The 15,349-nt window shown below is 39.2% G+C and overlaps 1 protein-coding gene across 1 annotated transcript in view; it reads left to right on the top strand.

The window, feature by feature from the left end:
- LOC129779036 (U8-agatoxin-Ao1a-like) overlaps positions 1–15,018 on the top strand; it is an 81,589-nt gene extending 66,571 nt beyond the window's left edge. The window contains exon 3 of the mRNA XM_055786280.1: positions 12,927–15,018. Within this exon, the coding sequence (XP_055642255.1) occupies positions 12,927–13,089 (163 nt within the window). The 3' untranslated portion in view covers positions 13,090–15,018. The remainder of the gene's footprint in view (positions 1–12,926) is intronic.
- The last annotated feature ends 331 nt before the right edge of the window (positions 15,019–15,349 follow it).

Here is a 15,349-nt window from a genome sequence, read left to right as displayed (position 1 = left end):
TTTGCTGGTACGGGTGGCCTCTCGAGAAAAGCGATAGCGGAGCAATTTAATCAAATCAACATTACAAATATTCGAATTCGGGTGAATCTTTGCTTGATTTAAATGGATTTCATTTGTGGTGGATTACACATCTCTTGGATGTAAAAGGCGTTGTTTGCGACTTGATCACGCTCGTGCGTTTTCCTCAGAAGGGGAGAATTGTTTCTTTCGGAAATCTTAAACGGTACATTGTTTCATTCGAAATTAATTTTGAACCCAACTTTGATATTAAGCTTAATCTTTTCTATTGCTGAATAAATGTGGAAATTGCCAAATGGGAGTGAAATAGATTGGAATTGAGTATATCTCGTTCTGGAATCTGAAATCAAGAGTCCATGATCAATAAAACCGTGTGAAGTCATAAATGAACACGTGCCCTGATATTTTGTAACTAAAGGGTGTGTCACATCAAATTGCATCACGGAAAAAACGCTGTAGAAATTCGCCCAGTAGACCGATCCTATTGAAAATTTTAGACAGTAAAATAAAAACTATTAAACAACTTTTGGCATTTTCTTTTTATTCATACTTCGAGCCCAAGCCCGTATGCTCGCACCTTCCTCTTTACCCCGTCCATAAGGTTCTGTACAACGTCAGGTTGTAGTTTTTTTGAACAGAAATCCATTTTCTCTTGAAGTCCGCCTCCGATTTGACAACTTTTGGGTTCTTCCGGAGGGCCTGCTTCATAATCGCCCAATATTTCTCTATTGTGCGAAGCTCCGGCGCGTTGGGCGGGTTCATTTCCTTTGGCACGAAGGTGACTCCGTTGGCTTCGTACCACTCCAACACGTCCTTTGAATAGTGGCACGAAGCGAGATCCGGCCAGAAGATAGTCGGGCCCTCGTGCTGCTTCAATAGTGGTAGTAAGCGCTTCTGTAGGCAATCCTTAAGGTAAACCTGCCCGTTTACCGTGCCGGTCATCACGAAGGGGGCGCTTCGCTTTCCGCAAGAGCAGATCGCTTGCCACACCATGTACTTTTTGGCAAACTTGGATAGTTTCTGCTTGCGAATCTCCTCCGGAACGCTGAATTTGTCCTCTGCGGAGAAGAACAACAGGCTCGGCAGATGACGAAAGTCCGCTTTGACGTAGGTTTCGTCGTCTATTACCAGGCAATGCGGCTTCGTCAGCATTTCGGTGTACAGCTTCCGGGCTCGCGTCTTCCCCCCCCCATGTTTTGCCTTTCGACGCGGTTAGGAGCCTTCTGAAACTTGTATGTACGCAGGACCTCCTGCTGCTTGGTCCGCTGGACGAATGAACTTGACAAATTCAGCTTATTGGCGACATCCCGGACCGAACTTCTCGGATCACGTCTAAACTGCTTAACTACGCGCTTGTGATCTTTTTCACTGACGGAGCATCCATTTTTGCCGTTCTTCACCTTCCGGTCGATGGTTAGGTTCTCGAAGTATCGTTTTAGTACTCTGCTGACCGTGGATTGGATGATTTCCAGCATCTTACCGATGTCCTGTTGTGACAACTCCGGATTCTCGAAATGAGTGCGCAGGATTAATTCACGGCGCTCTTTTTCGTTCGACGACATTTTTCCAAATTTAGGAAAAATTGACAGTGAAGCATGGCCAACGTGATCCATACACTCTTATCTGATTATAAGCGAAAGCTGAAGATATAATTCCTAAAAATTAAATTTCTACAGCGTTTTTTCCGTGATGCAATTTGATGTGACACACCCTTTAATATAAAGTTTTTACATTACCTAGTCAATATTCGAGGATAATTGCTCACATGATTGCACTTCAGTCCAACTCCGCTTCGAATCGAGTCAACACCGCAGCGATTGGTTGTCGTTTATTAGGGAGAGACTTTCCCATATACCCACTAAACGCACTTGCAAAAATTCGGATAATCCAGGGGTGACATTGCGCATTTCGAAACGAGTAACTTGTTTCGAGATAATTCCAACTCGATTCGAATTGATTTTAGCATTATGTATCTTTCTCGAGTTAATATTTTCAGTGTACTAGATTTCGAGCAAAATTTGTCTCGAAGAGAAATGCCAAATTTTTGAGTTTGTACACAAAGCAAACTCCACAGCTATTGCAAATATGAATGTCGAAAAACAAATTAAATTTGATATAATATTAGAATTGTGATTAAAGAAAAGGATTGCGAAATGTTTTTTGACGACAGCAATAGGGAAGAAGAGAGCACGCTTATTCCACAGAGGCGGGAGTTAGGGCGATGAAAGTGACTCTCTTTCGCTGAGTGAAAATGAGTGAGTCCTGTAAATATTAGGCTGTCAAAAAAGTCCTGCGGTATTTTTTTTTTAATTTTCATTTGTTCATAAAATTAGTTACAATCATCTGTTTTAAGTCAAATATGCGCCGTTTTGTTCGATGACTTGTTCCCAACGAGATGCCAACTTCATAATACTCCTGTTATAGAAGCTCGCTTCCTTATTGGCAAAAAACTAGGATAGCCAATTTTCACAGGCCTCTTTTGTGGCTAACTTCTGACTACCTAGCTCGTTCGCCATGGACAAAAACAGGTGGTAGTCACTTGGTGCAAGGTCCGGACTATACGGCGGATGCAAAAGAACCTCCCATCCGAGCTCCCGGAGCTTCTGGCGCGTCACTAAAGAAATGTGTGGCCTGGCGTTGTCCTGATGGAAGACAATGCGGCCTCTGTTTATCAAAGATGGCCACTTCTTCATGAGTGCTACCTTCAAGCGGTCCAGTTGTTGGCAGTACAGGTCCGAATTAAGCGTTTGGCCATAGGGAAGCAGCTCATAATAGATTGTTCCTTGACAATCCCACCAAACACACAGCAGAACCTTCCTGGCCGTTAATGAGGGCTTGGCCACCGTCTGAGCCGCTTCAGCGGGCTTCGACCACGACCGTTTGCGCTTCACGTTGTCGTAAGTGACCCACTTTTCATCGCCAGTCACCATCCGCCTCAGAAACGGGTCGATTTTGTTGCGATTCAGCAGCGATTCACATGCGTCGATACGGTCAAAGATGTTTTTTTGCGTCAACGTGTGTGGCACCCATACATCGAGCTTCTTTATGAATCCAAGCTTCTTCAAATGGTTAATAACGGTTTGATGACTTATCCCCAGCTCTTGGCCGATGCTACGGCTGCTACTATGCCGGTCTTTCTCGGCTAACTCAGCGATTTTGTCGCAATTTTCGACGACAGGCCTTCCGGAGCGTGGCGCATCTTCGACGACCTCTACACCAGAACGAAAACGTTGAAACCATCGTTGTGCGGTGGAAATGGAAACTGTATCGGGTCCATAAACTGCACAAATTTTATTGGCAGCTTGAGATGCATTTTTGCCTTTGTCATAGTAGTACTGTAAAATATGTCAGATTTTCTCTTTATTTTGCTCCATATTTGCGACACTATAACTCACGAACGACTTAACCAAACAAAACACTGTCAAAGACTATATTATAGCGCGCAAAAATACCTTTCCATCAAGCTATAGTATGACTCGATACAATGAATACAACTAGAACTACGCGCTTACAACGACACCTCGCGGAAATACCGCACGACTTTTTTGACAGCCTAATATTTATCTTATATATGTACGTTTCCGATATAAATGATAATAATTATTCTTTTGTTTCAAGGTTGCGGCAGTATATCAGACTTAGTCGAGAAGCATTTAAAAATATTTCGGATACGTGTTCCAAAAAACTTTCAGAAGTACTGCTACTCCTGCAGCTTTGTAATTTGTGGCCGTTAAGAATCATTTGGCATCTGGTCGTATCAAATTAATATAATGAAGGAGAAAACTTTTTACTTGGTATGGCTCAACAAACAGTTTCACCAGTGTTCAATGAACTGATACATCTTCTGGAAAGAAGCTTATGCGAAAAATGGATCGAATTGGATACAACATCGTTTAATAAAACAAAGCAATATTTCTTCGACAATTTGAAGATACCCGGTGTATTGATGGTACTCATATACCCATTCGATGTCTTACGGAAAATGAACAAATGTACTGCAAATGTGATGCATATTGTATTTCTTTGTGATTCCATAGTGCTGAAATAGAAGGTAGAAGTGCTGAAGTAGAAGGAGTATTTTATTTTTGATTTTCAAAAATTTTGAATAATTTGCATAATAATTCCGTATTGAATAGCTAATATGGGTATCAAATGGAAGGCCTTGGCTAGTAGAATGCAATTATTTATGAAAAATGCAAATCCAAAATGGCGGCCACTACAAAATGGTGGATTTCATATTTTTTCAGAACCTTATCAATATGGGTATCAAATGAAAGGGCTAGTAGAACACAGTTTTTCATGAAAACCGCAAATCCAAAATGGCCGCCACCACAAGATGGCGCCATATATATTTTGTTTCATAACCCCATCAATATGGGTATCAAATGAAAGGCTTGACTAGTAGAACACAGTTATTTATGAAAAATGCAAATCCAAAATGGCGGCCACTACAAAATGCCAGATTTTATATTTTCTAAGAACCCCACCATTATGGGTATCAAATGAAAGGGCTTGACTAGTAGAACACATTACATATTTTCTCAAAACCCCATCAATATGGGTATCAAAAAAGGGCTTGACTAGTAAAACACAGTTATTTATAAAAACCGCAAATCCAAAATGGCCGCCACCACAAGATGGCGCCATATATATTTTGTTTCACAACCCCATCAATATGGGTACCAAATGAAAGGGCTTGACTAGTAGAACCCAGTTATTTATGAAAAAATGTAAATCAAAATGGCCGTCCCCACAAAATGGCACCTTTTTTTCAAAGCCGCAATAATATGTGTTGGGGAGCCTGCCCGTAAAACTTCGATAACTCTGTAACAGGCCCCCAACATCGAGAGGGAAAATCTTCTTTTCCAAACCACAACTTCCTATTGCCGTCGGCAAAACAACATGCAAACAAAACTGAATTAAACACAATGCCGACGGCATATCAAACGATTGACCAGCACAAAACAATGTTTCTTCCGATTGCTTATGAAAAAACACTCAACGATGCTGGTACAAACTACTTTTAATTCACAACAATTACATACCACATATATTTATACATAACAGTTCACAATATTACAACATATATTTCACAAAGTATTTGACACATCGTTACTCCGTGGTGGACCGAACTGGACTGCCGTTGCTCCTGATATTGGTCCCATACGAAGTTTCGTCTGCCGATGGACCTTCGGCAGACGATGATTATATTCACCACTGTGATCTTCCACTTTGGTTTGGGTTTCTCCAGAATCACAGCGGTGATCGAAAACGTAATAGGAGCGAACGGTAACCCATTGTTTTCATTTCCTTCTGTTCTGGCACACATGAGGAGAACAATCCATAATACCGCTACTTGTTGTAACGCATCAGCTGTTAGTTCCCGTTATTTCGTCTGGCTTAATTTGGGCATCCAGACAGACGATTGATGAGGGATTTCCCGGACCAGGGCTGTAGTAAGGGTGTTCGTACTACTCCCAAACAATATGGGTATCAAAAGAAAGTGCTCGACTGGTAGAACATAGTAGATCATGAAAAAATTAAATCCAAGATGACCGCAGTTCTCAAATAAACAATTACTTTTTAATGGTTCCATTCAGTTTGCACTGTTTGTATGTATGTTTGAGTGTTTGTAGGGTTGTCTCAAATTAATAGAAAATTTATCCCGTTCCTGATGACTGATTGATCTGAAACATGGGACATACCCTTAATTCTACTGTCGTTATAAAACTGCGTATTCCATGATCTTGAAAAATTCAATTTGGCCGCCGCTAAAAAATGTCTGAATGGGATTTTGGATTTGCATTTTTCATAAATAACTGTATTCTACCAGTCAAGCTCTTTCATTTGATACCCACATTGAAGCGGTTCTGAGAAAATATGTAATCCTCCAATTTGTAGTGGTCGCCATCTTTGATTTATATTATCCATAAATAATTGTGTTCTACTGTTCAAGCCCTTTCATTCGATACCCATATCGATGGGGGTTTGGGAAAACCCATATTGATAGGATTTTGACAAAATATAATCCGTCATTTTGTAACGGCCGCCATCTTGGATTTACAAGGTCATGGAATACGCAGTTTTATAATGACACCAGAGATAAAGATGTGTTCCAAATCAAAGATAAAGATGTGATCCAAGTTTCAGCTCAATCGGTCAACAGGAAGGGGGTGAAATTTCTATTAATGTGCTACAGACAAAGTTACAAAGTTACAAAGTCACAAACATACAAACGGGTCACCCTAGATAAAACCGTTAAATAAATAAGTGCAAATCATAATTATATTACGTTTACCGAGAGAAAATTGTTTTTTTAATGACTTGATTATCCGGAGTGAAAAAAAATCAACTCTCCGGATAATCGAGTTCGACCTGTATTGTACTTATACTCATAAACTTGTACAAATAGACGTCAAAACTAAAGGAAATGCAATTGAAATTTTCTTTGATGTAAGGTTTAGTATTAAAATCAACGTTGCACTAGCATTTTCCCATACGACGATCAACCATTGCTTGTCGAGACATTTGTTCTCGTTTCGAGTTGAAAAATGCTCGAACACAATGTTACGTAATGTCAAACTTTGCTCGAAACTCTACTAATGCTTTATTCATTTCGCTCGCTTCGAAATTCATAATGGCAAAAGTTGTCGAAACGAACAAAAATCACTCGTTACGAAATGCGAAATGCCACCCCATACCTCTCTAATATGCGGCCGATCTGCATGTGAGCAGATCAACAACTGAATTCGACGATTTATAGTAGCAGTGCAGTTTCTTTGAAAAATTCAACTAAATTGTTTTCCTGAAGTTTCGTCATTACTAAGAACGTTTCCTAGGTTCCAATGCTATATCGAATTCTAGAGTCCCGTGCATGTTGGCAATCCAGTACAGAAAAGGAGAGCATTGAGGCATGAGTGACCTTTGTGTGGTCGATTCGAAGACGGGTGAGAAGTCGTCTTTTCTTAGTGTTATTTCTGTCATGTCATCGAAGAGTGGTGTTTTTATTTTTTTTTGAAAGTTGATCTACTGTTTCTCCAGGCTATTTCCCAACTTTGGCGGATCTTCTGTAGTAATCATCGTTCCTCATCAGAGCGAGTAACGGGAATATTAGGGGGTTCGCGGGTTCTGTTCCTATCGGCTAATTTGTCGGTGGAAATATCTACAGGAATTCCAACAGAAGGTAATATTTTTATTACAAGCATCCTCTTCTATTTGAATGATCCATGAGTGAAGGTTTTAATCTGAATAGCCCGGAGAGAGCTCGTGGAATCAGAAAATATAACAGTAGGTAGTGAAACATGTGTGCAGTTTTGAGTTTACGCAATTGTACACCATAACTCTTTTGATGACGTTTGAGGATTGATACCCTCAACGAACTTGGTCCAGTTGCCCTGTTTGGCTTTAAAAATGGCAGACCTAGCTTCGCTACGATCCTCCTGGGATTCCTTCAACAGAATAGGCTTGAGCGGACTATTTGAGTTGGTTGGTTTTAACCTCGAGGGTCCGCCAACGGGCGAACTTTCTTCCAGGGTTACCACTGGTTCTTGGTACGTGCAATAAGGTGACTTCAAGGATGGACTGAGAATAATTTTCTGCAGATAAATCCTATCTGACTAAGAAGCGGTTCTCAATAATCAATTGATAGCTAGTCCAATCTGTAGTAGGAACTTCCGGGGTAATCTGGCCAAGGGTATAATAATGGGGGAAGTTCTCACTGTTACAGTTGTCTTTATAGACATACCATAACAGCTTCGAAACAATTTGTCTACAAGCGATAGTCAGATCAACGACGAGAAATCGATCAAATCACTTACACCCCTTGCATTCTAAGCCCCTCAATTGCAATTCCAACCCCATGTAAAGAGGGGGTAGGGCTTTCTTTGAAAAATGTTACATAATTTCATATGTAATCTGAGCAAAAATTACCAGGAGAGCAAATGTACAAAAATGTTTTCTCGATGCATAAAAAATGGGATTATTATCGGAGGTTTGAAGTTGTAAGTCGAGAAGTCTGCCTCTGAGACCTCTTACATTCAATTGGACGGCTAAATAATAAAATGATTCCAATTAATTCTTGATGGATTTTTAGCCATTTATGAAAAATTATTTCTGGCTGGGGCAGATGTACTGCTATCAGAAGCAGATGACTGCAGCCTCATCTTATTGAAAGTTTGATTGATTTTAGGTTCTTTAGGTGTTATCTTGTCGGAATCTTTTTAGCTGGCTGTTGTTCGTTGTCAATTGTCAATTGTATTTTTATTGACCGTTTTTTGTTTTTATATATGATGTGTTCTTCCGGTTGTTCATTATTTTCAACAACAATTTTTTTTCTCGTTCACTTCCTGTATGCAACGGATTCGTGACAGAAAAGTGTATCGAGTTTTTTTAAATTTAAGTTTGCAACTAGCTTTTTAAGATCTTCGATCTCACGGTTTTTTGTTGCAATTGTTTCAGTAATTCGTCGTTAGTTTCATTTTGAGAAAGTCTTTGTTGCGTTACTCCTGCATAGATGGTGTTTCCGCCTTTCATAGTTGTACGCGCTTCTTCGAAAGAGAATCCCTTGCCGTTAAGAACCCGTTGGACATTTTTCTCGTCTTGGTAGATTTGACATTTCCTGTTGAATGAACCAAGTCTTTTGGCGTCTAAAGCAGAATTCTGATTGGTCGTATTTTATGTTGGGATCAATTTTATGTTCTTCGCCACAAGTACCTCAAAAAGGTCGTTCCTTGGGCATCTAAGCTTGGTGTGATCTATGTTCCAGCATTTATAACATATGCTCTCGAATGAATGGGCGGATTGATACATTGAGCGGACCGAATTTTATATATTCTGGTGCTACAGAGCCCATAACCGGGAGGATCAAAGTTGGTTGAGGAATGACATTTCCATCTTTTGGGTTCTCATTTGTCATTCTGTAAATTTTAGTTACATTTTGTTCGCTTTGGCTCTTCATGAGGTCTTCTATAGACATCTCAATGGCTTCCTAGCATGCCACGACACATTTCTGGAAATTTAGGATTGGATGGTATTTTGGTTCCATTGATTGGTATTTTCAAATTTAGCAATATGTCAACATGTTCAGGTTTCGTACCTGTAAAACGTAACGTGAACGGTTATTTTCGGTACGGGTGTTTTCAATTTCGCCTCTCACCGCGTACAACCTTTCTCTGCTGGAAGCAAAAGGAAGTGTGTCTTCCCGAACTCTCCATTAGGGTCCATCCAACGTGGTAATGTAGAATTAGAATAATGATTTCTTTTTTTTTTGTTAATATCTGGCGAAACAGTGCCACCACTGTTCATTGCCGTTATGATGGCAGCTGGGCTAGTTAACCCTCAGAGCTAATACTAAAAACTATAGGAGGTTGTGTCCAAGACACGACCACATTGTTGACGTAGAACTACACTGTTAATTTATTCAAGTCGCTTGTTAATAACTTCGGATATTATTTAGAATGCTGCGAAATTTTAGAAATAACTGTTTAGTAAAGTTGTTTGGTCGCCCTGAAATGATTTTTTTATTGTATAATCAGTTGACGATAATTGATTGATGATTCATTCTTACCCTCGCAGAACAATACACAAGATTTTCGCATGTCGCAATTTGTTGCATGCCAATGCATTGAAAATTTACCTCGAAGCTATTCCAGTGGTCTTTTCCGTTTTTGACATACACTATATTCTATATTCTTGTGGCACCAGCACCATTATTCCATATCTCATAACTACATCAATTTTTCTTTGGCATCGCATGCAAGCAACAACAATGGCAATACTTGCAAGTATTAAATAATATGCTACATGTTATTTAGTATTGTCTCAGTGGAATCGCAGCTCTAGAATCCTTCGTACAACATAAACCAACCAGCGTCACATAAGTGTTCAGGATAGCATTCATACAGAGCCATACATTGTTGGCTTGCAGCGACTAAGAATATAAACACTTCTCATCATTTTCCGCTGTTCTCAAAAGAAACGCTTTTGTTAACACTCCTATACTCACGCGAAAAATCATAATTTGTGCACTCTGGACTGTGCGCGTTTCTGTGATATTGCTATTGTGTATTTTTAGGCGTTATAGGTATTTATTGTGCTCCCTTGGTCGAGTGGTTAGCGTCATAACTAACATGCTGGGTGTTCGGGTTCGATTCCCGTTCTGGTCGGGGGAATTTTTCGTCAAAGAAATTTCCTCCGACTTGCACTGTGATCACGCGTATTCTAGAGCTTGCCACTCAAAATGCATTCAAGGCGTGTTATTTGGCATAGAAATCTCAACTAAGTACTAATAAAAATGACGCAAGTAATACTACGTTGAGACGTCGAAGTTCCTCTAGGAACGTTAGTGCCATTGGAGAGAGAGAGAGAGAGAAGGTATTTATTCAAAGAAAAAGATGTAATTGAGTGAAAAAACTCTAGAAAATTTTTTTCTTTAACTTTTTTCAATTTTAATAGTCATTTAACACGTTGAGTGCCATGTCAGTCATCGGTGACTGACACCGAGCTTTCCGTTTAGGCCGTGTCAGTACCCGGTGACTGACAATATAAAATATAAATATATATTATAATAAAGGTAAAAATATATTTTTTTTCCCAAGAAACTTTGATGATTTTTATTAACACGTTGTTATCATCGGTGACTGACACCGAGCTTTCCGTTCAGTTCGTGACTGACGTCGAGCTTTTTGCTACTGTTATGCGAAACAAAATCACACACAAAATTCCTGAACAATTATTTCCTTAGTGAGCCGATGGCAGTCTAGTTTTATGATTCCCCACAAAATTGTGTAGTTCAGAACCTTAATGGAAAGGCGTCATTACAATGTAAATATAACAATGCCAGAGACATCAGCGAGTAAGAAATTTGGTCGGGTCCACAGCTAAATCCGAATCGAAGGCATATGATGAGGCAAAACAACGAAGAACAAGCGATGTTCATTGATTCGTATCTAGAACCATACTGGAAGTTTTTCTCAGCGAGATCGAATATCTATGTTCTAGACAAATATTCCCCTTCGTTCTTGTTCTTCTTCTTTTGTTTGTTCATGGAAGCTTCAAATCATTCCCCTTCGATGCTCGCCGATAAGTTGCTTGTTATTGACGGCATGGGTAGGGAGACTCACAAAATGAGCAGAACAAATGTATGGGAAAATGGCAATACTTTTAGTTTTCATCAATGAACCGTTTATATATAGCATAACAAAGGAATCTTAGGGAAATTTCGATTCGTTTGGTTTTGGTGTGTAAATCGCCAAAATCCGTTCACGGAAAAAATAGTTATTAACGTTAACTTTATTTCATAGAATCGTGACATGTTTTCAGATTTGGCACCCTTAATGAATGACATAGTTCTACGTCAAAAAGGAATTTGTATCCATGGAAGAAATACAAAAAAATCGTATACTGGTAATATGTTTTCAGAATGCAACGCGGTACTGATGTGTAATAAGTTTTTTGGACTCAGTTGAACTCGCACTTTCTGAATACACATGCGCTCTGGCGAATTAGCACGCTTCGAAACACAGATGAAATGTTTTGTTGTCATCATCGTTTTTGCGCCGTGTTTTGCACCGTATTTATATATCTGTTTTACACCGCGCTTGAATCTGACTTGCTTTCTCTGTTGAGTTAGTTTTCTTCACACAAGCGTTTACGGTTGGTATGGAGGCGCTGTTGTTTTTGGAACAGGGCTATGTCTTTGACTCTAAATCATTCATCTAAATAGAGGGGTCACTCTACGAAAAATGTTACGATTCATTAAAAGATACGCATATTACTCAAAGTTGTTATTGCGACACATGTTGTGTTATATTCCATTAGATAGGAAATTTATCCAGCTTTTTTTTTTGCTGAAAACATGAACATAAAATATAGTAAAAAATAAACAGGTTGACGATTAAAACGGGTATGTTTTTTCGATTGCACTAAATACTCGTCTTCTTCCCCGACGCAACAAGCAATCTTTTTGGCTACAATCCGACGTTAGCTCACAATATGAGTCGATGCGTATCACGAGCTATTTTCCGTTTTTCGGACTTCGGCTTAGAACGAGCGAAGACAAAACGGGCGCTAGAATTTGATGTGTATAAGATGAGGCGCGCATCACACAAGTGAGAAGCGATGTTTAGTGTTTGAATTCTTCGACGTGTTCATTCGGTGCTCTCGTGTTTATGAATTTGGTATACTTCGTACCAAGAGAGAATACGCGTTTGTTGTGAACGCGCGCTGATGAAAATCAACCAAAGTGTAGCGCAGCGTATGTTTTCTGAAGACTGGATAACTCCGATTATTCACCACTACAATCCTCTATAATTCACCAGAAAGAAAAGTAGGACCCGCGGAACTGGATTGACCAGTTAATTATTTTTCTTTTTCCACTTTATAATTTATTTTTATTGATTACAATTGTTTTTCTGTTATTTCGAAATTATAAGTACACTCAGTACTCAAAACAACTTTTTCTGCACCTTTTTACACTCGGCACAACAAAGTGCAGTTTTGACGGGAAAATTACACCTGGAAATAAAAAAATAAGAAGAAAACGTTAGTGGGTAAAACTTGCATCAAGAAAAACCCTTGAAAAGATTTTTTTTCGCTACTTGATCTGATTGCGATGTCATTGTTAGAGGCAATCCTACACGATTGAATTTAAACTCAATTTTAACTTTCTCATTAAAGAAAAATAACTACGTTTTGAATGATTAACTAACATAAAAATCTACTAAATCAATTTGCAATAAAAAAAAGCGAAAACGCATGTACAAGTGAGCTGTTCCACATCTGCTCAGTATTATGAGATTTTCCGATAGAACATTTCATGGGTGGATGACAAATATTCAAATAGCTTTTATTGTCTAACGATGGATAGCTCTTTTGATCATTGGAACTCGATTTTCATTATCTCCTTCCAGACGCTCCTCGCTAATCCAGGTGTACCGCAGGGCGTGTATCAAGCGGGGCGGAAACTGTGACCACCGACCCAACGACTGCTGCTATAACAGTTCCTGCCGCTGCAATCTCTGGGGCTCGAACTGTCGGTGTCAGCGGATGGGTCTCTTCCAGAAATGGGGATGAACGATCTGGCCAACAGCAGAATCCCTAGTCCCGCTAATGATCCCACTGGTATTCCTGCTGCTGGGACTACAGCAGCAAAAACATTGTTACGGTCGTCAACAGCAGCAGCATCAACTATGGGGACAGCTGCTGCCCCTGGTGACCGGAACGGTGACGCATCCGTGAACTGGCTACCGACTTTTGGAACTTTTGTACAATACGAAACGCGAGGAATTACGGCAAAGACTACACAGGCGAACTATCCAACAAATGATGGTGTTTTATGATGAAATCTGGTTCATGCATTTTTGATCTCAACAGAACGAGGAGGTGAGAACGATTCCATGTAACTGTAATTACGTATGTAATGCTTACCAAAGTAAAATGAAGAAAAATTTTAAAGCAAATACAGATTCTTTATAACTTAAAAAAAAAACAAAAAGGGAATTATTTACTGTGTGAAACGAAATAGAAAACAACAGTAACAACTATATTGATAATGATAATAATGATAATGATAAATGATAATAATAATTGTATACAGAGAGAAAATATTGTCTAGGTTAATCAGATTCATCCTCCACTGTTTTAACGATATAAGTTGAGATAAAGACGGGAGAAGATTGAATTACAAATGTTGAAATAATAATCAATTAACCGATGCTTTAAGGTGCATTTCAAGCTTGTTTAAGAAACAAGATCGTTGAGAAACTACGTTCTTCAACTTCGTGAAACGATGTTCAATGTGTTTTTGTTTCCAATGTCCAGTGGATTTTGATACGACTAGTTTACTCGCTGTTTGTGTAATGGAAACAGATATATTACAACCAGCAACTATTTATAATGAAAACAGTGAAGGTAGAGCAGCTAAAGGAACTAATTTATTAGGAGTAATTATTATCAGAGGAAAAGTGATTGGAGCACATTCCTCCTTGGAGGACAGACCATCGTCCGTTACCCAACCATTTCCCAGCCTTTTAAAATGTGTGAGTAAGAGCCGAGTGAGAAAAGTTGTCACAAGCATTTTTCCGCTGAAACTTAAACTTGTAAACCTATGTGAGATAGGTGTGAAGCACATTTATCGTACTTCCCCTCTAATGTTCTTATGCATGTGTAGTAACTATTAATCTCCCATTTTCCAATACGCATCACGAATAAAAAAAGCACGAACATCAAGAGCTTACCTATCCATCTTATGAAACCATGACCATAACCCACCCATCATTGCAGTTATTTCAACATACAAGCTTATCAGTCCGCCTTTTGTTCGTTCCGGTGGTTCTCTCCACTTGGCCAGACTATGCGGCAAGGTTCCACCACAATCGTAAGCCTTCTTTTGTCTCGGTTTTCATTCTTCATTAGGTTAATCTACACGATGTTTGGCTTTGAATGGTCTGTGCCGTAGCCAACTGGTTCGTATGGGAGAGAAAAACAACTTATACAACGCAACGGACCATGGGGAAAAAGCTATGGTATTGATCCGCAAGCTTTAAGAAGTCATAAATCACCCCTCTGCCCGTAAGCTCCCATATCTCAGCGCAGATGCTGGCAATATCACTGCATATTAGTGAACCCCCACGTCTCGCAACCGAAAGAAGACAAGCCAATTGATAAAAAAATGAGGGAGGAAAACAACAACAAAAAATGGTCAAGCGGAGCGAAGCACAAATCAAGGAAAATTTTCCAACATGTTTTGCTCATTGAAAAAAAAAATCGAAATTATCTCTATCTGCTTAAAGTTTCATTTGTAATAGTTAGCAGCCGCCCTTTGTAAATGTGTATAAAGTGTAAAGATAAAACCAACAAACCAACAACCCACAAACACAGAAGAAGGAAGCAAAAATAGTGCAGACGAAGAAAGAAAAAGATACAATTAAAAGAAGTAAAATGAAGAATAAAAATAAATAAAATTATAGTAAAAGCCAAAACTAGAAGCAATCCGCTTGGTTTTGTTTTTATATGCTTTTTTGTTCACTGTTCACCGAGTGCGATCTGATTTTTGCTGATTTCATACATGTAAGATTGATGACTTCCCTGTTGTTCATTTCGACCGATTACACAACGCGGCTATCGCGGTCGTCTGCTCTTGATGAAATCTGTGTATGTTTTTTTTGTTATTCTTGAGGAAAATGTGTTTCGGATGCTGATTGATTATCGAACATACTTCTTGAGGGGAGAGAAAATAACAAACATATCGATTGTTTAATGTCACTGCAGAACACTTGCGGTTTTGTTTGAAGGCTTTTATCCGCATGTGTTATCATTATTATACTGATATAAA

The sequence above is a fragment of the Toxorhynchites rutilus genome, chromosome 3 (genome assembly GCF_029784135.1).
Source record: "Toxorhynchites rutilus septentrionalis strain SRP chromosome 3, ASM2978413v1, whole genome shotgun sequence".
Taxonomy (NCBI): domain Eukaryota; kingdom Metazoa; phylum Arthropoda; class Insecta; order Diptera; family Culicidae; genus Toxorhynchites; species Toxorhynchites rutilus.
The sequence above is the reverse complement of the archived record's forward strand: the minus strand, read 5'-3'. Positions and strand labels throughout refer to the sequence as shown.